At 38.7% G+C, this 21,593-nt stretch overlaps 1 protein-coding gene across 1 annotated transcript; it reads right to left on the minus strand.

Annotated features, from left to right (window-relative positions):
- Window positions 1–1,168: 1,168 nt before the first annotated feature.
- cpt1aa (carnitine palmitoyltransferase 1Aa (liver)) lies at window positions 1,169–20,401 on the minus strand. Its single transcript, XM_053616735.1, has 19 exons — window positions 20,166–20,401; window positions 19,361–19,545; window positions 17,701–17,843; window positions 17,342–17,513; window positions 17,090–17,194; window positions 16,459–16,596; window positions 14,330–14,407; window positions 14,129–14,236; window positions 13,248–13,332; window positions 12,445–12,640; window positions 10,689–10,877; window positions 10,486–10,591; window positions 10,194–10,310; window positions 9,303–9,467; window positions 8,821–8,952; window positions 5,469–5,621; window positions 4,528–4,641; window positions 2,950–3,042; window positions 1,169–2,807 (listed from the first exon to the last, which is right to left on the minus strand). Exons 2-19 carry the CDS (start codon window positions 19,499–19,501, stop codon window positions 2,721–2,723), a joined length of 2,322 nt encoding a protein of 773 aa, XP_053472710.1. The 5' UTR covers window positions 19,502–19,545; window positions 20,166–20,401; the 3' UTR covers window positions 1,169–2,720.
- Between the last annotated feature and the right edge of the window lie 1,192 nt (window positions 20,402–21,593).

Consider the following 21,593-nt stretch of genomic DNA (forward strand, 5'->3'; position numbering starts at 1 on the left):
CAGATCATGGCTATGTTCTTTGATCCCTCGATCATGGAGAATTGATGTTTTGTTATATATTTTGTATCTATGTCCTTCCAGCACCAATCATGAACAAGAATTACATTTCCTTTGTGTTTTCTTTGTTTCACTGTCTGTGATATGACACTTGCACTCCGGCATCCTCCAGTGGCAAGACGAGATATGACAACTTGTATTACAATGTAGTAATCGTTTGAAATTTACCTTGATTACAAAACAAACTAAAAAAATATATACATCATATTTATTGGGTATGCAATAGAAAGTAAAATATAGTACTCAAACAATGTAAAAATACCAAAAATTGTCTCAGGGAAACCAAAGAAGTAAAATTGCTCGGACATTGCCTTCAGTATAGCCATACAGGTCTCAAAGTGAATCGCTGATGTAGTATAAACATTTCAGTACATATTAGGCAACTGTCTACAGGCTAGTCGTTGCATTAATATATCCACTGATTGTTAGCAGCTTATAATCATATCAATACATTTCTTCTTACTTTTATATCTGTCTTTGCATATTTAACATTCAAAATGTTCACATGAGACAACAAGAAAAGCAGTCAGTGAGTGTATCCTGGTTCTACAGCACATCCTAGTTTTCTGCATTTACGCCTCAGTTAAGAAGTAATCCTTAATATGGAAGGTGCAGAGACGGACATAGAAATTTGCCCTTATTTTGAGTTCAGTTCCATGCTCCCATGGTCTGTGACTTTGTCCAGAAGCACAAAAAAGTCAGGTTGTTATTTATAGAGCTTAATTGGATCAAAGGAGAGCTTAATACTCTGTACAACTCCACAAAAAAGTTTTCCTGATATAGTACATCACATACAGTATAATGGTTGGAAATTAGACAGTTAGAGAGAAATATACAGTGTGTGCATAGCCTACCTGTTGGGTGGGGACGACTGTCAGTAAGATAGATTATGTTTGGCTGCTAACTGGCTTGCATGAGGAAATGTGTGGTTTTGTTAAAAAAATAAATAATAATTAGTGCTAAGCAGATCCAACATTCTTCTATTCTCCTGCCTTTTTTTGCACTGAGCATTATGTTGAGACTGAACTGATCTTAAACCAACATGACCTAGGAATGAATGGCGTGAGATTGTTAGGCCATTAGACACAAGATTGCTAGTGCATAAGAAGATGCCAAAATGGAAAAAAATCCTACAAGCGGATTCTGTTTTTGTAGTGCTTATTTGTAATCTGGATTAAAGTTAAATGATCTACATATTTCCTTTCTACTTTTCAGTCAACCCCTTTACCGTGAAGGAACGCTGAAGATAGCACTTTGATCACTGCTGCCAGTTTAGCAGCTAAACAATATGTGATGGGAAGTTTCAGGTGACTGTGATAATCACAGTCTGTGATAATCTATTGAATGTCTGCACTTCTTCTGTTGAGGACCACTAATTCTATGGGTCACCAGATTAGAATCTCATTTCCCATGCAGAGATATACTCAAACACGTTTACATAATCATATGTGGCTTAAGAAAAACCAAAGGCAAGACAAGTTATTTGAATATTGATTTATTCAGTATTGTTCAATATTGACATGGCATAACAACACCTTCCATAGATCTTTGATGGTATTTGATTGGTTCCCAATTATATGACAAACAGCTGGTCTTACAGCATGAGAATTTGCATCCATATATACATCAAATTTAAATTTCTATTTAACATTACCACCTGAATTCATGACTTGTCTTCTTTTTACTGACATTTCTTCCGAGAAAAAACAAAATTTTTTATTTCATTTTTTTATAGTAGAGAACAAATTTTTTATTTGCTCATTCTTAGTTTATGACTTTTGTTAAATTCAAGCACTAAATTACATTAAGAAACCAACCAACCAAGAAAAAAAAAAAACCTGAAAATAAATAACTGGTTTAGATATCTTTTCAAAAGCTAAAATTAATTTAACAAAAATTCAAGCATGAAATGACATTAAGAAACAAAATAGACTTGTAAAATAATAAAAACAATGCACATTAACATTATGCTCTATTACCCCTTCATATTGAGGCCGGTTATGAGACTGAAACCGTTTCCTATTTTAATTTTTTTTTTTTTTTGTAAACAACAATAAACAGAAAATGCATTCAAACCTCATTCAATTACTTTAGTTCAAATTTGTAATGTTCATATAACCATATCATACTTATAATGTATTATAGTAAAACATACTTTGGCATGACTCAGTAATGCAAGATGTGTGCAGGAAAACTGTTAGCTGGAGAGCCAACGAGGCCCAATTCCACTGAAATCACTTTGAGTAAGCTTTACCACAATGACGCCATTAACCACATTGAGGGGGTTAGCCAAGGTAAAAAGAACTGCTTCCTTACTGACCTATGCTTAGGCGGTTATTTTGTCCATTGAAATGTAAGCTGAAATGTCAGCAGACTGTTAGACGGTGTGGTTTAAGAGCTCAGTATCTTTCAAAGCTGAAATATGTGAACATTAAGCATGAGATCACGGACTTCCTAAATGACTTAACACGTCAATTAATTTGTTTATTTAAAATGCCTACTGCTTGGCCCTTATATTTGCCTGATTTATTCTCTTTTTAAAAACACACATTAATCAAGAATTTTAAATCCCTCCACTTAGAAGTCCAACTCATATGTCAAACCCATTCTAACAATAATATAGGAAGAACACAATGAATTATGTAAGTGACAGCATTGCCTTGTCACTTCAGCGCCCTCGGTTTCAGCTGGAACAATTCCAGCATGTCGAGCATCGCCTGTTTGATGTTTCTGCCAAAGCGTCGAGCATCCTGAATTTAAAACATTAAAAATGCCTTTTAAATCAACACTCCAGATATTCCTTACTGAAACTAGCAGTGTAACTTTGCTGAACACATTTGTGTTGGATTAAAAAAAAAAACAAACAAAAAAAAAAATTGGCAGCATACCCACCGTTTCTGGGCTGGAACACTTGCAGGAGATATGGAAGTTAATGAGGTTCTCTCCCACAATGATATAAGCTACTCCGTAACCATCATCAGCCACCTGTCGGAGCAAAGCATGAGCTTCTAAAATATCATTTATCAAGTCTCAAAGGACATTTGAGAAATCGAATCAAATTTGAGTTGTTAAGTCATTGTAGCTGTGTTGGTCTTTATGGTTTTCAGTGCACTTTTAGGCATTTTGCTAATTTTAACACCATACTTCAGCACTTAATGATATGAAGTCTTAGGCTAACATTTGTCAGTTAGACTTGTTATTTTGTGTGGTAAAAGACATTATTTGATTCTGGACAGCAGCTTCGTCTTGGCTTTACATTTTGTGTTTAAAGGCACTGACTGCAATGTTATATGACTGCTTTGCACTACATAATTAACAGTGTGTGTTACATGAGTGTTTGCAAGTCACGCTACGTCGTTAAAAACCAGTTAGCTAGCTCAGTGGTTTTCAAAGTGGGGGCCGCCAGGGGGCCTCAACAATTTGGTGTGAAAAATAAATAAATGCATGATTTATATGTACACATTATATATATAATTCCTAATGTAATGTAAAGATGTAAGATGTAATTTTTAATAAAAAAAAAGGGGGATATACTCAGAGTCTGTATTTTTAATGTTTTAAAGACATCTTGCAAAAGGGGGGCCTCGGTCAAATGTTAATGCCATCTAGGGGGCCTTGCCCTGGAAAAGTTTTGGAACCCCTGAGCTAGCTATTGGAGAAGTTCTGGCCTAAAATAAGAGGCTCCAGCTTTCTGACTCAGAACTGATGATCTATCAAGCCTCTGCTGACCGTAACATCCCACTCCCTGTGCCCCTAGAACCAATCACAAACTTTAAACAAATATTAAGTCCATTCATATACATTATGTTTCTTGGTACTTACATTTTTTTTGTAAAACCGTAAAAAAAAAAAAAAAAAAAAGATATATACACACACACACACACAATATGACCAAAAGTATGTGGGCAAAAGTATGTCAAAAGTATGTCAGGCCTTACTGGCTATTGGAACCCAACCTCACTAATGCGCTTGTGGCTGAATGAGCACAAGGCCCAACAGCCACATTCCAAAGGCTGGTGGAAAGCCTTCCCAGAAGAGAAAAGGAGACCAACTCCATATTAATGTGCATGGTTTTGTAATGGGATGTTCAACAAGCATATATGGGTGTTATGGTCAGGTGTCCACATACTTTTGGCCATATAGTGTTGTGTTATGATTGATCATTGCTGTTAATTACATGATGTACCCTTCCCTAGTTTGTTTGTTCCAAACAGATTATATGATTTATATTAAGATACATGGCATAAACTGATGTTATTATATTATAGAGAATATATCATTCATGAGTGACGGTATTTTAAATTTATTTGAATCACTCAGAGTATAAAGCATTAAGGAGGTTAACATTTTCCTGACAAAGGGCATACTACAGCACCACCATGTCAATTAACCCAATCGTCATAAGACACTTAAAAGTGAATCATACCCTTAACATTAAAAGTAACCTGAAAATGACTGCAGATAACTTACCGGGCCAAAACCACCACCACTGGAAACATACTCAGGATGGTTCACCAGGTCAAACAGCTCTGGTTGCTGCATTGGTGTCTGACTGGTAGACAACCGCCATGGCTCAGACAACACCTGTACATGCATCAGACAACGTGAGGGCGTGACAGTGCTAGACTGATGGCACGGAGGGTTCAACAGAAATCTTCTACATTTTAACCATCGTGTGTATTTTGCATTGCATTGAAAGATGCAACAATACTGGAAAGGGCATTAGAGCAATCAATGATCCGAGCATTAATTATACTAATCGTGGAATAGCTGTATGTTAAAACCACCATATGTAGATTTTAACACTTTTAAACAAGCTTTTTTATTCTATACCCTATTATAGTATAGTATATTTTCATAGTGTGAAAACTGGTCAAAGTACAAACCTTTTACACTACATTTTTAAGGAAGTGGGGAAAAAAACCAAACACACACACACACACACACACACACACACACATACATTATATATATATATATATATATATATATAGCTAGCTTATCCTACACAGGGTCATGGGGAGAATGGAGCCTATCCCAGGGGACTTGGAGCATAAGGCGGGGGAAACCCTGGACAGGATGCCAACTGCCAAACCATATCAGGGCACAATCACAGACACACTCACACACACACAACCATTCACACACTACGGACAATGTAGAGATGCCAATCAGCCTACAATGCATGTCTTTGGACTGGGGGAGGATACTGGAGTACCCGCAGGAAACCCCCGAAGCACGGGGAGAACATGCAAACTCCGCACACACAGGGCAGGAATTGAACCATGTCAATCGGGTTATTGTACAATATGGAATAAAATTGTATAGTCTTTGTTTCAATAGGGCAATTTTAATAGAAAACACAACACATCCATTGTTTAAACCTGTGGTCAGCTTCATGCTCAGCCTACCTTTTTGAGGAAGGGAGAGTCCTGTTGCAAGTACTGTGAGATTACATAGAGACAGAATAGATGGCGGTCAATGCCCTTCCCGGTCATAGCTAGTCGGTACATCTGCTGGTGCATCTCCGCTGCCTGCTTCAGCAGGCTCAGTTTCTTCTCTCTCTGAAGAAAAAAAAATAAATAAACGGTCATTTTCTCTGCCCTGCGATGGACTGGCACCCTGTCCAGGGTGTACCCCGCCTTGTGCCCGATGCTCCCTGGGATTTTTTGGTACTTTATCCTACACAAGCTCCTGGGCAAGTCGAGGGGATCACTCATGGCATGTCTTAGGACTGGGGGAGGAAACTGGAGTACCTGGAGGAAACCCCCGAACCACGGGGAGAACATGCAAACTCTGCACTATTCTACAGGGCGGAGGCAGGAATTGAACCCACAACGCTGGAGGTGCAAAGCAAACGAGCTAACTACCAAACCACCGTGCCCCCGGACTAGAAAGATGTTAAAGACTAATCAAGTGGGCTACATTATTAGCTAATGCAAACATTTATCTTATTACTAAAGACCTGCTTGTATACTCCTTCTGTTTGTTACTACTAAACACCATTAACTACCATTTCACATCATTGCCAGTACATTTATACCATGAGAGAGCCACAAAGACATGGACATTAGCAGAAGTTTTACATTATCATGTGCAATGTCTCACTCACCTGTCTGCAAGTGTTTAGAGTGTATTTCAGGACTGTGAGAGCAAATTTACAGTCATATTTAAATTCAGAGCACTGCCAGAATACAGGTTCAGACACTAAGCGCACCAAACTCTGAAAGCACTTCAAGCTTTCTCTTGATGTCTGTGCCATATGAAATATTAAAGCAGAAGAATGCAAGAACATCAGCCTTTTCTAAATGGTAGGCATGGTAAACTAGGCCAACAAGGGACAGCAAATTCCACTGAAGATTTTCAGGTCCCTTAAGGTACAGAAGCTTGAGAATCTAGACAAGAAAAAACACTTCATGGAAATTCATGAAACATTTATTTAATTTCAGGATAATGACTTTAGGTCTGTAAAATGCTTGATGACTAAACATGCTGAGCTTAGGTCCCAAAACAGTCCTACAGTCCAGGGCCATTATTTATACAATATACTTGGGAGTTGAGTCTAAATTTGTTCTTAAGAAAAGCTCAGCATGTGCTTACAAATAATGTATACAATTTTCATGGAACTGACTGCTTGTCAATTTCTCTGCACCAACCACCAATGAACTAATTTGCATATCGATATTTCTGGCAGTAAATGCTCTCACAGATAAAAATGGCTTCAAAGGCAACAAAGGAGAGAAATTTCAGTGGCTCTGAAATTGCTGTTCTTTTAACAGAAGTGCAGTCAATAGTAAAAATGTACCTGTAGCCAGAAGGTACATCTTGATGTCTGCACTTTCACAGGTATAGCCCAATTACAGCGCATTCTCCTCTCCAGACCTGCCGCTACCTGGTTGCACAGGTATGCTGAAAGTAGACTTACACTATATGGCCAAAAGTTTGTGGACACTTGACCCCAACGTGTGCTTTTTGAACATCCCATTCCAGATAAATCCCCCTTCTCTTTTATAATAATTCCACTCTTCTGGGAAAGCTTTCCACTAAATTTTGGAGTATGGTTTTATGGATTTGGCCATTCAGCCACAAGAGCATTAGTCGATGTCAGGCACTGATATTGGGTGAGGAGGCCTGAGGTGCAGTCAGCAGTCCAAAGGTATTCACAAAGGTGTACACAAAGGTGTTCAGTTGGGTGGAGGTCAGGGCTCTGTGCAGGGGACTTCATATCTTCACCTCCATCCTCAGGAAACCATGTCTTCATGGACTTCGTTTTGTGTATGGGGCATTGTCATGCTGGAACAGGTTTGGGAGAAAATGGGGCATCACAGTGACATTACCAAAAACAGGACGTAAACTTTCTAAATTTGACAAAAAGGACAAAACAAATCCTTATCAGAGATGCTCCCAAGAGGCCTATGGCAACGTTAAAGGAGCTGATGGAACATCTGACAAGTACTGGTCACTCCCTGCAAGAGACAACAATCTCTTGAATTCCTTACATTTTTGAGCTATGGGGTAACGTGGCTAGACTGAAGTCGTTTCTCACAAAAAACATCTAAAAGGTCTGATGAGACCAAGGTAGAACTTTTTGCACATAATTCTAAAAGATATTTTGGTGCAAAAACAATACAGCTTTTCATCCAAAGAACACTATAACCAAGCTGAAGCATGATGGTGGCAGCATCACGCTATGGGGCTAGTTCTCGTCAGCTGGTACTGGGGTGCTATGCAATATAGGATGAATAATAGATAGCTCCAAATACAAAACTACTGTGGCACAAAACCTGCAGGCCTCTGTTATTTCACATTCCAGGACAATAATGACCGAAATCACAAATCCCAGTCCACAAAGGAATGGCTTCAGAAAAAGATGATCAAGGTTTTGTAATTGCCCAGTCAGAGCCCAGATCTCCATCCTATCGAAAACTTGCGGAATGACTTGAAGATAGCTGTGCTCAGGTGATACCCTCTCAATTGGATAGATCTGGAGCATTCTTACAAGGAAAAGTGGAATAAAACTGCCAAATCAAGATGTGCAAGTTGACACTCTTACCTAAAAAGACCGGGCACTATATTACAAGCAAAAGATGCTTTAAGTATTAGCATTAGTTAAGGAGTGTGCATACTTGTGCAACCTGGTTATTCTAAGTATTCAACCCAGATTAGTTTTGTTTTTATTTGAATTTTAGGTTGGCTTATTGAATTAAAGGTGAAAAAATATCTAACAGGATCTATCTTGGTTAAATTTTTTTTACATCACAAAAACCCTGCAGTTTTAACAGGGGTGTGCAGACTTTTTATATCCACTGTGAATCCCAGACAACCTATACAAGTGGTCCGAGTCATCAGTTTGCAAGGTGCATTTGCCCCTGTTCAGACATGTATTTAACGCTACCCGAAAAATATTAAGTAATATATACTGGATTAAAGGATCAGGACTGCAAATATTATTAAGTGCATCATGCAGTGTGAAAGACATGCCACATGTAAACTTCCAAAACAAGTCACGGACAGATCATGCGGTGCGGTTTTGTGAGTGACAGCACCCGCTGATCATCTGCTTGGCAAAAAGTGTGAATGCCACCGTGGGCTTGGCGAAGACACTTTAGTTCTTTGTACTCGCAAGAAAGGTGTGGAGTGATTAAGAGGCTTGTTTATCAGACAGAAATGACAGCTAAGTAACATCACGTTCTAAACCACGTGAACACATTAACCCAAAATGTTTCAATCCGTCTACATGCCAGAGAGTTTTGAGGTTAGTACCGTCTCATTGTTGACCATGGCCTTGACGAAGGCACAGGTCTCATTGGTGCACGATCGCACTGTCTCGGTCCGTCCCTCTCTGAAAAGACGGGTCATGGATGCCTCGTAGGTCAAGCAGAACTTCCCTTTGTCCTGAGATACAGGCAAATAAATAGCATTAGAGATACGTAATTCATGTACAATAAACGACAGGTTTTTTGGGGTTTCTTGACAAATGTCAAACAACTGTGGGCACATGTACACCAATCATTAAAAATATGATTAAACCAATAATTTTGTATTAGTAGTGATGCTATTAAAATAAATAATTGACTGAAATATATGGATACAGTTTTTTTATTATCAGACTATTAGCAATTTTTCCCTTTTTATTGTGGACATGCAAAATGCAGACAGTAAGCTTTGTAATACATCTCATTCACAGAATTTCACAATAATAATAAATATAATAATAATAATTCTCTCTCATTTTTTGAGCTCACCCTGAAGTGAGCGAGCTGCAAGGCAATCTGGATGAAGGCATCTGGGCTGGTCTTGCACTTCTTGATCAGCCCTTTACCAAACTCTTGGAAAGGGATAATGACCATGTCCACATCATCAGCCAAAGCCTGAGCCACGGACAGGGAGTTGGTGATCATGGTTTGGCACTGGATAGTATTCACAGAGAGAAGAGAATGTGTGAATCATAGGGGGAAAATGGCATGTACAGAAGACAAAAAATAGGTGGTGAGCTGCTTTTGAGTTTTAAGGCGCAAACAAAGGGAACAAACAGTACAGTCCAAAAGTTTAAGTACCAAGAACTGCTAAGTTCTGAGAACATGAAGGGGAATGGTGATATAGGAAAATAATCCACGACAGAATTGTTTTATTAAAAGGTCAACACAAACCAGAGTTACCTCCCCGACGTGGCTCATTTTCATATAACAGCACCCTCGGAAGAGTTTTATTCCTCTTAAACTTGTACAGAATTTCTCTTATAGAATTTAACACCACGGTCACATAAAGTGATATAATTTTATCACAATATACATTTTGTATTCTTCTGAACAACTACAGATCATGATTCATATAATTTATCTTGTCTCCAAGTATCATGACACTGTAGTTCGTTACCATATGGTCCATGACTTAATCTTACCAGTTATAACAATCTAATCAAATTTTCTCAAATTAATTGCTGTATTATTCTCTGTTAGGAGGTAAGCACATTTATCTGTATATTATATATATATATAAAAAATGAAATACCACTGGAAAATGCCTCAGGTGTGAATAAAATATGCTTGAACTATTTCTGTTTTGATAAGTTATGCAGTAATAACAGTCCACCTGGTATTGAACCCTGCTACACAGGGCTGTGGTTTTGTACCTACCTCGGGGGGAATGTTCCACTGTAGCCTTTGAGGTCCAGGGAGGTTGCGGTGAGGCTGTCCTTTACAGTGGTAATCATCTGTGTAACCCAGCTGGATAGCATCAGTCGACAGCACATGCTTTTAAAAAAAAAAAAAAAAAAAAAAAATTCATGTTGGGCTGTGAGATTCAAGCTCACAGTTAGCACATAAATGTATGTCGTACTGATTACAATATGTGGATTGCCAGCTTGTCATAATAATGTAGAACATACGTGACTGGATTTTTAAAATGTTTGATTATGTATGTACATACCTCCCAGAGGTGGCCTATAATTGGAGCATCAGCCCAGCTGTGCTCTGCATTCAGGCCAATTGTTCCGTTCTTGTAGATGATCAGGTTAAAAGACTTATCAAACCACCTGAAAGTGAAAGATTTTATAGTAAGCGAAATAAACAACTCATTCAAAGCATGCAGCTACAAGTTGGCAGCATCTTTTATCCGACTAAAAGATTTACCTGTCATAGCACTTGCCATGCAGCAGGGATTTACCAAATTTGTGCAGTGACTCGACTGGATCATCTGGATCGTGACGCTGCTCGGTGTCGTCCAGCGTGACAAAGAATGCTGCCTTCTCCACAGCATCAAGACTATGCCTGTTCTTCCCCTGTCTAAGGTAGGCATCACGGGCACATGCCCAAGGCACCCTGAAAGGCAAAAAGTAATTTAGTATCACAACAACTGAGAAACCACACAATGCATCATTACAGTGGAGTCTAAAAGTCTGAATGACCTACCAAGACTTGCTTTATGTAATCAGTAGTGAAAAACTAATTACATTTAATATTTATAAAACAAGCCTTCTTATTTATGGAAAGCCAAAATGACTCAATACTTAATATGCCAATTTGCTTAGTTGATTTCAACAGAAAACCAATATCAGGTGATCATTAAAGGGGTCATATGATTTTTAATGTTTTCCTTTTATTTGGGTGTGTAATGTATCGGTTTGTGCATGTATAAACTCTGCAAAGTCCCAATACTCATATGTTCCCCCAAAGGGATTTATTCTATCTAACAGAACACTGCTCCAGACCTGCCCGAAACACGTCATTCAAAGTCCAGGTTTACTTCCATAATTTCTCTGCGTCACAGTGTGCACTATTAGTGTAATCCCACCCAAAGGCAGCCACAAAGAAAGAATGCGAGGCTTCAGTGAATTCAAGCGCCATGTCGTGGGAAAACGGACGATATGAGTGGTTACTGTGTATTTATAACACTGTTCCTGAGCGGTACAACCCAAACATTTGCCAGTGCACAGTACATTTTATGAAGGACAGCTTCCTGAACCTGGGCGAGTACAAGGCAGGCTACACACAAAGGAAACTCCTGAAAAGTGGAGCTCATCCGACTTTACTCGGACAAGCTTGTGCTTCTGAATCAGAACCTGTAAGTGTGTTTGATTATTTTATGAAGTATCTGTTATTGACTGTTCAAATGCAGAGTTTTGTGTTGTGGGTCAGTTGTAGACCTCTGCTAACGTGCTAGCTGAAGTATGCTAAGTTGCCTCAGCTTTTTAAATGGTTGTATGTTGGTGGTCTGACAGAAATGTTGATTTTAGCTGCTGTTGTGAATGTATCCTGAAACAGTTTATATCAATCAAATCATAAGAATCCTAGTTTTCTAAAGATATATTGAATGAGTACCTGTGTACAGCATAGTTAGCCCCGCTGGCGGGGTCGGAACTTACATCATATCTGAAAGGTGAGCGTTACAAAATAAAAATCTACCACTGTAGTGTCTGCGTTTGTAAGCTTGTTTCCACTTGATCGCCCGCATTTTCTGAATCTGCCTCGAACTGATACGGTAAAACTGACGACATGTTGCTTAGGAGCTTAGAATTGCTTTGGAGGCTACAGCTAAAGGTAATGCTAAAACTAACAATAAAGCTAAGGGGCGTTACTTTTCAGGCACACACAAGGCTTGTGGCCAATCATAACACTTTTAGGAAGGAGGGGCTTTGCAGAAATAGGAGTGTTTCAGGCAGCCTAGGAATAATGTACAATATTTGACAAATTTTTTTCGTACATTTTTTTTGTTTCATTAAAGTATGTTAGCCTATTTTATTATGCCCAATAAAACAACATAATTAACGTTTAAAAATGTTTAAAAATCATAATATGACTCCTTTAAGAGACCCATCAGCCATTCAGGTGGCAGCAGTGCAATGCGTAAAATCAAGCTTTGAGTTGTAATGTTGTAACTAGCTACTACCTGTCTCCTGCAGTTAGGGAAGCCAGTTTCTCCTCTCCAGGCTGGGGCTCGGAGGTGTCAGCAAGGATCCTCTCGATCTGCTGTTCTATCTCTCGTGGCATGAGCAGGCGTCCATCGTAAAACATGCTCACCTTAAAATAGCGTCCTTTGTGGTATACCACAATATGCCTGCTGTCTGACACATGCTGGAGGGTGTCTACACTCACAGGACAAAAATAAAGTGGCGGTTCAAGTGCAGAAAGAAGCAGGCATTTTAAAATAGCAAAATGCCAGGAGCATGATATTTTTAAAAGTGCAATGGCACAACAAGCCACAGGAGAGGAAACGAGGGAATGGCAATTGGGTCAAGACCTTTGTTTCATGTATAACTCATAGCTCCAAGTAGTTGTGTACTCCCCCTCGACAGGGCACATTAAATTCAAGATAACATAGTATCAAAACAAATGTCTGACCTTTTGGCAAGCTATGTATGGAGACTTAATGACTAAAAAGAAAAATGATATTTACGGGGTATATTTGTTTGGGGTGGAAAGCATAAATTATAGGAAAATTGTGTTATTCTGTGTTCACTCCTTTTCATGTCCTAAAGTGGCATAGGTTGAATTGACTCAAACAGGACTAGGTTAAACAAGGTAATTTGAAAATTTAATGAAGCACCTTGATCTAGCTATCACCAATCAAGGCAGATATGATAATCATTGAGTAAAAAGCGTAGAAGCACACAGCAGGTGTAGGACAGGTAGGTGTAGAGGTGGTTCAAAAGCTAGCTTAAGCATGAGGGCTGTGCCATGAGGGTTCTGTACCTGTCTCTATGCCTGGGATGCGACTGGTGTTGAACATGCACTCATACTGTGATGAGCACATGGGAATAGTGTTTTGTAGCATAAGCTGAAAGGAAAAGCAAAAAGGAACAGGTCAAATAAAGCGTGCGGAGAGGGCTTTAATGGGCTATGTGGCTAATGAGATGCTCCAGCATTTCTTCTTGAGAGAACAAGGTTGCCAATCAATCTTGGGGCACGGAGCAGTGAAGAAAGTCTGAACTCAATGGGTCAGAATGGAGGGAGAAGGATCCAGTGCAAAAAAGAAAGAAAAAAACACAAGCACACACAAAAAAGTGATATGATGGAGGAACGTAATGGCAATGAGAAGAACTCCTGCACCACTAGAGGGCTACAGGGTCTTAGGAGATCTCAATGAGCTACTGCAGACAGCCAAAAAGAACTCATCTTACCCCTCTCCTGGCCTGGGATACGGCTGGTATTGTACAACCGCTCCCACTGGGCCGAACAGAATGGTACCCTGTTCGCTAGCGCAAAGAGCTGTGCCCACGTGAGCGCAACATCAGAAAGCGTGAAACAAAAAACAAGTACAAAAACTCTGAGTAAAATTCAAACTAATCTGAAAAAACTTGGCTTAGAGAAATCCAAAGGATCAAGCCAGAAGACCTAGACCATCGTAACATGCAATTATATGTGTAATGAGTAAGTAACCATTAAAAGTATAAATGCATTATCAAAAACTTTTCTTGTGATTATTCACTAAATGGCTGAAGCCTATTATTTGGTTAGTGTGTCTTTATGCAGGCAGTTAATAAGGCCCACAAAAAATGTATTAATAAATTATAAGTTATGCTATTACAGTCTATTACAACAGTCATTGTCTCTCTCTGCCAAGACGTTCTAACCGGTTTAATCTGAGCTCGGTCCAGCTTCCTCCGGTACAGCATGATGGCATGGATGGTGTTACCAGCCCTCGCTGCCTGATGATGTGTGGGGAAAACATAGAGGAAGTCCTGGAGGGAGGAAATAATTTAAGACCTCAAATTAGAAGACAGTACGCATTAACCCCCTCAGAGCACCTAGAAGCGTAGGATAATCACTCTTACCATGGCATAATAGTTGCTATTGACCATAATCGGGTTACGGCTTCTAAGATAGATGTACTCTTCCCACCAATCGCTGACCTGAAATAAAGTTCCAGTTTGATCAAATGTGATGGAAGAACACAGACGAGAGAGGCAGAGTAGCCTCACACACCGTGTAGCTGGAGCAACCAAACAGATTTTAAATCTTACTTGACAATCAATGTGCTTTTCTTCATGGACTTTGTCATTTTGTTGTAATGGCATATTAGATGATTAGGTAAAGATGGACTATCACAGACATACAGTATCTCACGGGTTTCTCAAGTTCATTTTGAATAGTATTTTACTGCCATTTCAGATGTAAATTTAAACCAAATATGCCATGGTAATATACCAATTATAACAAGAAATGTGGGTTTATTTTAAATCAAGAAAAAAAAAGTCCTATCATCAAAGTGGGTGGATTTTCATCCCAGCAGATAATTTTGTTTGTATTTACATTTCACTATATTGATGTGTTTTTGTAAAAGGGATAATATTGAAGGTGTTGTTAAAACAGATTGTAATGAGGAAAAAATTAATAAAATGATACCAGATTAAGAATAGCCTCAAAAGGCTTGTAGTAAGTAATTACAGACAAAGACATTTTAAGGACCCAAAGACACCATAATCACCCCGGTCATCATCCCTTGTGTTTAAAAACAAAACAAAACTGGTTACTTGTTTAATCTGTCATATCACCAAATCAGTTCCGCCATGGGGGGGAAAAGTGTAAATAGAGGACAAATTTAAAGCTACAAATCTTTAGAGTATGCCTTTCATTAATAATCTAACACACACACACACACACACACACACACACACACACACACACACGTATATGTATGTATATATTGCATATAATATTATATACAGTGCCCTCCACTAATATTGGCAACCTTGGTAAATATGAGCAAAGGCAGCTATGAAAATTGTCTTTATTGTTGAACCTTCTGCTCTTTTGTTAACAAAAAAATCACAAAAATAGGTTTATCCAAAAACGCCTTTTTCCACCAGCAGGGTAATAATTAAGAAGTTCCCATCAACTGGAAATGTTATGAATCAACCTGGAATTGTCTCAACACACTGTGAAGAGGATGGTTCAAGTGGTCAAAAAATCTCCAAGGAGAATTGCAGAAGTTGGTTGCGTCTTGGGGTCAGAAAATTTCCAAAACTACAATCCGAAGTCACCTATATCACCACAAGTTGTTTAGAAGGGTTTCAAGAAAAAAGCCTCTACTCTCATCCAAAAACAAACTCAAGCGTCGTCAGTTTGCCAGACACTACTGGAACTTCAAATGGGATCAGGTTCTATGGTCAGATGAAACCAAAATAGTGCTTTTTGGCAATAAACACCAGAGGTGGTTTTGGTGCACACAGAGAGGTAGCCATATGGAAAAGTACCTCATGCCCACGGTTAAATATGATGGTGGCTCTTTAATGTTTTGAGGCTGTTTGTCTGCCAGAGGTCCTGGACATTTTATTAAGCACATGGCATCATGGACTCTATAAAATATCAACAGATATTAAATTAAAACCTGACTGCCTCTACTAGAAAGGACTATGGTTGGATCATCTAGCAGGACAATGACTCAAAACAAACATCAAAATCAACACAAAAATGGTTTACTGACCAGAAATTCAAGGTTCTGCCATGGCCATCCCAGTCCCCTGACTTGAAACCCATAGGAAACCTGTGGGGTGAACTGAAGAGGAGAGTCCACCAGCATGGAACTCGACATTTGAAGGATCTGTAGAGATTCTGTATGGAGGAACGGTCTCAGATCCCTTGCCATGTATTCTCCCACCTCATCAGGCATTATAGCAGAAGACTCAGAGCCGTTATCTTGGCAAAGGGAAGCAGCACAAAGTACTGACTAAAAGGGTGCCAATAACTGTTGCACACTTATATAAACCAGTGTTTTGTTTGCAATTGTTTGATATCCATGAGAGCAGAGTATTTTTGTGAATTTTTTTAACAAAAGATCAAAAGGTTAAAATTATTTTTCACAGCCTTCTTTGCTCTTATTTACCAAAGGTGCCAATATTAGTGGAAGGCACTAATAAATAAATGTATTAAAAATAACAAACAAAAAATTATAAAAACCTACATAATTGGTGGCCCACAATGACTTCAACTTCAAGTACCACTGGAGTTTGGGGGCTAGGGTCTTCTGAAAGTCTAAAGCGAGTTCCTTCATCTTTTTGTATTCCTCATCGTCCAGGAGAGGGCGCACAGACTCTAGATACTGTGGGTACAGTGGATATAGGGGTTTTAGTCAGGCATGCACAACAGAACTTCAAATATATCTCCAGTATTTCATCAGGAAGAGATGCGATTAAAAAGTGCTCTCAAAAAACGGCCTGCGATTACGAATGAAACCAGAGCATACTCTTGGTTACCAGTGAAGCCTGCATTCCCACATCCATTCCAACATTAGAGCTAGTTTAGAAATACAGTTCCCAACTGCGTGCATTGTAGTGGGTTAACGGACATCACACACAATGTACCTCATATTTTAAGAAGAAAAATTCCAAGATAACTCTGAAAACAGGACCCAGAACCAGACCACTGCTGGGTCCTTACACAATAAACAAATCTGCAAAGTGATCCACATTATTATTAAAGAACTGATGAATGAATCAAATAATCAAGTGCTGACTAAGTAAATGTAAACAATACTCATCAATGACATTTAGTGGCAAATGTGTTCGTGAAAGCTGTAAAATTGTTGAGCTTACTCGTTTCATTGTGTCTTTCACAGAGGGCAGGGGTAAATTAGGCAGCGATGTCTGGAAGCTATACAGATTTGGTGTTTGCATCCCAGAGAAAATCTTCACCAATGCCTATAAATGCAGCATTAAACATAAAATGTGCAGCAAAAAAAAAAAAAAAAAAAAAAAAGACTTACTAAGACGTACGTGACAGGGGCTTTAAATCAAGCATTCCATTAATGTCTACAAATGACACGGCACTCTGACTGACTTACTCACCAGCCAGATGCGTGTTTTCCATGTCAGTGAGCCATGACGTTCATTCATCCAGCCAAACCAGGAGAGCAGGCCCTTCAGCATGCTTCTCATGGTAAATATGATGACCACCCAGAGTCCTGTGCCCACCAAAATGCCCCCAACTCTGCTCTGGTTGTCCAGGGACATGTATTTACTGCAGGAAGAAGAGAAAACATGCGGATCTGAGAGTATTATGCAACACCAACTACAAATGGAATGACAGTCACTTGATACACAGTACACCATGCAGATTATGAATTCGTAAGGAAAAATGTACATCTGATATGTAGGTGTATAAATCTGTTTATGAGAGAAACAAAGTTCAATAATTACAGCTTTACCTTACTGGGACATATTTGCCAATTTTATGGAAGAGCCCTAAGGAGGGATCCACTTGTGCATATTTTGCCCTTCCCATGTACCCTGCAAGCACCAGCATCAGCCCTGGGGCACTGCCTGGGTATACACCAGTCATAATGCCATTCTGTGGACACATTTTGATTAGAGGATATCAGCTTTACCTGACAATTTTTTATTTATTTTTTTTTAAATCTATCAAAATGCCAAATCTAATCAGCTAAAAATAAAGCTGTGAGTACTTAATCTGTTTCATACAGAAAATAATTGTATACCCACGTGATTTTTATAAATCTCAAATATTTCAAATCTACAGTGAAAAAAGTCACCACGTTCTTAGTAATGTACACATCACAACAACAAATAGTTCAACAAGTGTGTTACGATTTATGAAAATTTCAAAAAATTTTTTTAGAAATGTGCAATCGACCGATAAAAAGTCTTACGTTGATAACACATACACTACCAGTCAAAAGTTTAGACACATTCATTCTTTATTTTTTTCCACATTTTAGAATAATAATAAAGTCATCAAAACTCTGGAATAACACAAACAGAACTATGGGAATTACGTTGTGATAAAAAATAAATAAAAAAAACCCCAAAATGATTTAGCATTTTAGCATCTTCCTAGTAAACACCCCTTTTGCCCAGAATTTCCAGAAATGTATTCTTGGCATTTTCTCGACCGATTTCTTGAGGAATCTCCCTGGGATGCTTTTTAAACAGTATTAAAGGAGTTCCCTCCTACACTGGACACTGTACTAGCTGTTTTTCGGAATATTTCGCTCCAAGTCATACGTTCAAAGAAATATTTTTTTTGTAAATAAAATGTTAGTTTTCTAATGAAAGAAATTAATATGTTGGCATGATTATATTTTTGTCTATGACACCAATTTCAAACATTTAATCATATACCTTCAGATCAAAAGATTTTTAAGATCATGAGAAACATTTCAGTTGAGTGTCTCCAAACTTTTGACCGGTAGTGTACATTACTTTAAACCTGTCATTTGTACATACAGTGGCTTGCAAATGTGGAACTGTTGGAAAATTGCAGTCAACAAACAACATCCAACGAACCTGAAGAACCTGGAGCAAATCTGGCAGTTAGAATGGGCTAAAAACACAGAGGAAGAACAGTGCACAAAGCTGGTAGGAAAGGTGGTTCTACCAAGTACCAGTCTGAAAAGGTTGAGTACTTATGCAAACAGCATTTTTCATTTTATATATAGATTTTTTTTTTTTTAGGATCTGCTGACAAATAATGCATTTTGACTTTGTAAAACTACTTTTAGAACATAATGGTTTGCAATAAAAGATACTGGCTGGAACAATCTGTTTAAGTGTCATTTGTAATCCTGACGAGTCTTATGACCTCAATACTTTTTCAAGGCACTGTAAATAACTATTATTTTAAATATTGGTCTGAGTTCTCCCTGAATGCTCACATGACCAGATACGCCCTAGCATATGGAAAATGGAAAATCCATATCTCCCTCATGCTAATACTCGTTGGTCACCACATATACATACATCACAGTCATAACGCAGGTGCTGCCGTATGCGGTTTTAGATGTTTTGTAACGAACCAGCTTGAATGACACAGCTGAAAACTGTGATATGCAGGATGTTTGTCGGTACCTTGAAGCGGATGAACTTCTTCTTCCACGAGTGGAGGCCTGACAGGTAGACCTGGCGCAGGGCTTCATGGCTCAGCTGCAAGTCAATACCATCAGGAGAGACAGTAAACTGAAAGGCCACGGCCTGGTGAGCTTCTGCCATGCTGACCGGGGCACAGGGACACCTCGAGCAAATAAAACACTATGCTGGAAGAAAAAGAAGAAGAATTTAAACAGTAAAAATGTTAGATATGACCTGGCAAATGCAATTAAGAAGAACATTAGCCAAACGTGATCATTTCTTTAATATGCACAGAGTTAAGGTGCATACTGGGGATGCAAAAGCGCTCTCTCTTTGTTTTTGTTTTTTGCGTTAAATTTAATACAGCACATACCACTGCTGCCCAGAGTACAGGGGCTTTCATTGACCAAATGCATGAAAGCATAATTTTACCCGACTTCTTTATTAATATCGTAGCTATTCTTGTTAAAATGTAATTCTATTAGTGCTCAGTTTTAATGTCATGTAATCAATTAGAGACCACGTGATTCGTATGTACGTAACATTTGAATCCAGCAATGACACACTGAATGACCAAAGCTAGCTAGCAAAACTTCATGCAAAATTCAAACAGCCAACAACAAATAAGCACAAACCTGCACACAAAAAGTATCAAAACATCAATATAATAATTATGTCTAATAATTACTATTAGCATTTCTGTCCACAAATCCTGGAAACTAGCTAATTAGGATGCTAGCTAAATGGCTAGTCAGCATTAAACGCCATGTTTGTTTACTCTGTATAGGACGAACGCACAGCTTACCTTTAGCCTCTGTATTTAGATTTAGTATTCAGTTTTAACAGAATTTTATCGCTTCTTGGATATATGTTTATGTCTCTATCCTGAGCCGCTATTGATGCTGACTGGCTACAAATTTGAACGAGGATAAAGAACGTTTCGGTTTCAGACGCATACCGAAAACTGCATACTAGCACACTAAACAGTACGTGGGGGGAAAAGTACGTAGCCTGCCGTTTACCATACTACAAACTGTAGTATGCTGTACGTAGCAAATGGCTGAATACCAACTGCCCTCATACTCCGCACATAGGCGCACTATAGGGTGGATGAAATAATGGCTTCTACGCCCTACGTAGTGCACTATGTTTATATTGCAGAATTTTTAGGTATTCAACCTCAACCTCACTTAACAAACAAACCGCCCCTAGTGATGTGGAAGCGGTTTATTTGGCTGTGAATTTAGCCATGAATAATGTGGACATTTTCCTGGGAAAGGCTCCAGGTTCGCCGTGACCCTGAAAAGGATAAGCGGTATAGAAGATGGATGGATGGAATGTGGATTAAAAAAAAAAAAAGAATTATTTGATGAAAGGAGGGCCGAGCATGCTAATAAGACAGATAGACAGTAAGAAAGAAAAAAAGAAAGAAAGATTTTTTCATAGATAATTATTTAGTGAAAACGTTCAACCAAAACGTACATAAATAAACTGTATATATCTGATAGTTTATTTCAACATTTGTAATTTGGTATTTAATTATTTAATTTATTCATTTTATTTCATGTTTTGTTTTGTCTTACAGTAGCAGAACTTTTTTTGTGCCATGCAGAACCATTTTTAAAAGATTCTGGGTTGGTCAAGCAGTCAATTCTGAAAATAAGGAAAAAGAAGAAAGAAAGAAGGAAAGAAAGAGGGTGATGATGATGGTGATGATGATTATTACTATTAGTAGTAGTAGTATTAGTATAATTAGGGGCCATGGTGGCTTAGTGGTTAGCCTTACACCTCAAGGGTTGGGGGTTCAATTCTCGCCTCTGCCCTGTGTGTATGGATTTTGCATGTTCTCCCCGTGCTACAGAGGTTTCCTCTAGGTACTCCGGTTTCCTCAAGCAGTTTAAAGGCATGCAGTGTAGGCTGATTGGCATCTCTAAATCATCTGTAGTGTGAGAATGTGTGTGATCATGCCCTGCGATGGGTTGGCACCCCATCCAGGATGTCCCCCGCCTTGTGCCCGAGTTCCCCGAGATAGGCTCTAGGCTGCCCCGTAACCCTGCATAGGATAAGCGGTACAGACAATAGATTGATGGATATTATTATTATTATTATTATTATTATTATTGTTGTTGTTGTTGTTGTTGTTGTTGTTATTAAGGAACAGTTCGACAAATTCAACACTGGATGGCGCTCTCGCGTTCCCTTTTTTCTCTCACACATACTTGAGAACTGCATG

This window comes from Ictalurus furcatus, chromosome 27 (assembly GCF_023375685.1).
Source record: "Ictalurus furcatus strain D&B chromosome 27, Billie_1.0, whole genome shotgun sequence".
In the NCBI taxonomy this organism is placed as follows: Eukaryota; Metazoa; Chordata; class Actinopteri; order Siluriformes; family Ictaluridae; genus Ictalurus; species Ictalurus furcatus.

Coding starts and splice junctions, on each gene's coding strand:
- cpt1aa (XM_053616735.1), bottom strand. CDS start 19,501: ATGGCAGAAGCTCACCAGGCCGTGGCCTTTCAGTTTACTGTCTCTCCT. Junction 17,514..17,700: donor GGCAAATATGTCCCAGTAAG/GTAAAGCTGTAA, acceptor TTCTTCCTGCAG/TAAATACATGTCCCTGGACA. Junction 10,311..10,485: donor TTATAGGCCACCTCTGGGAG/GTATGTACATAC, acceptor TTTTTTTAAAAG/CATGTGCTGTCGACTGATGC.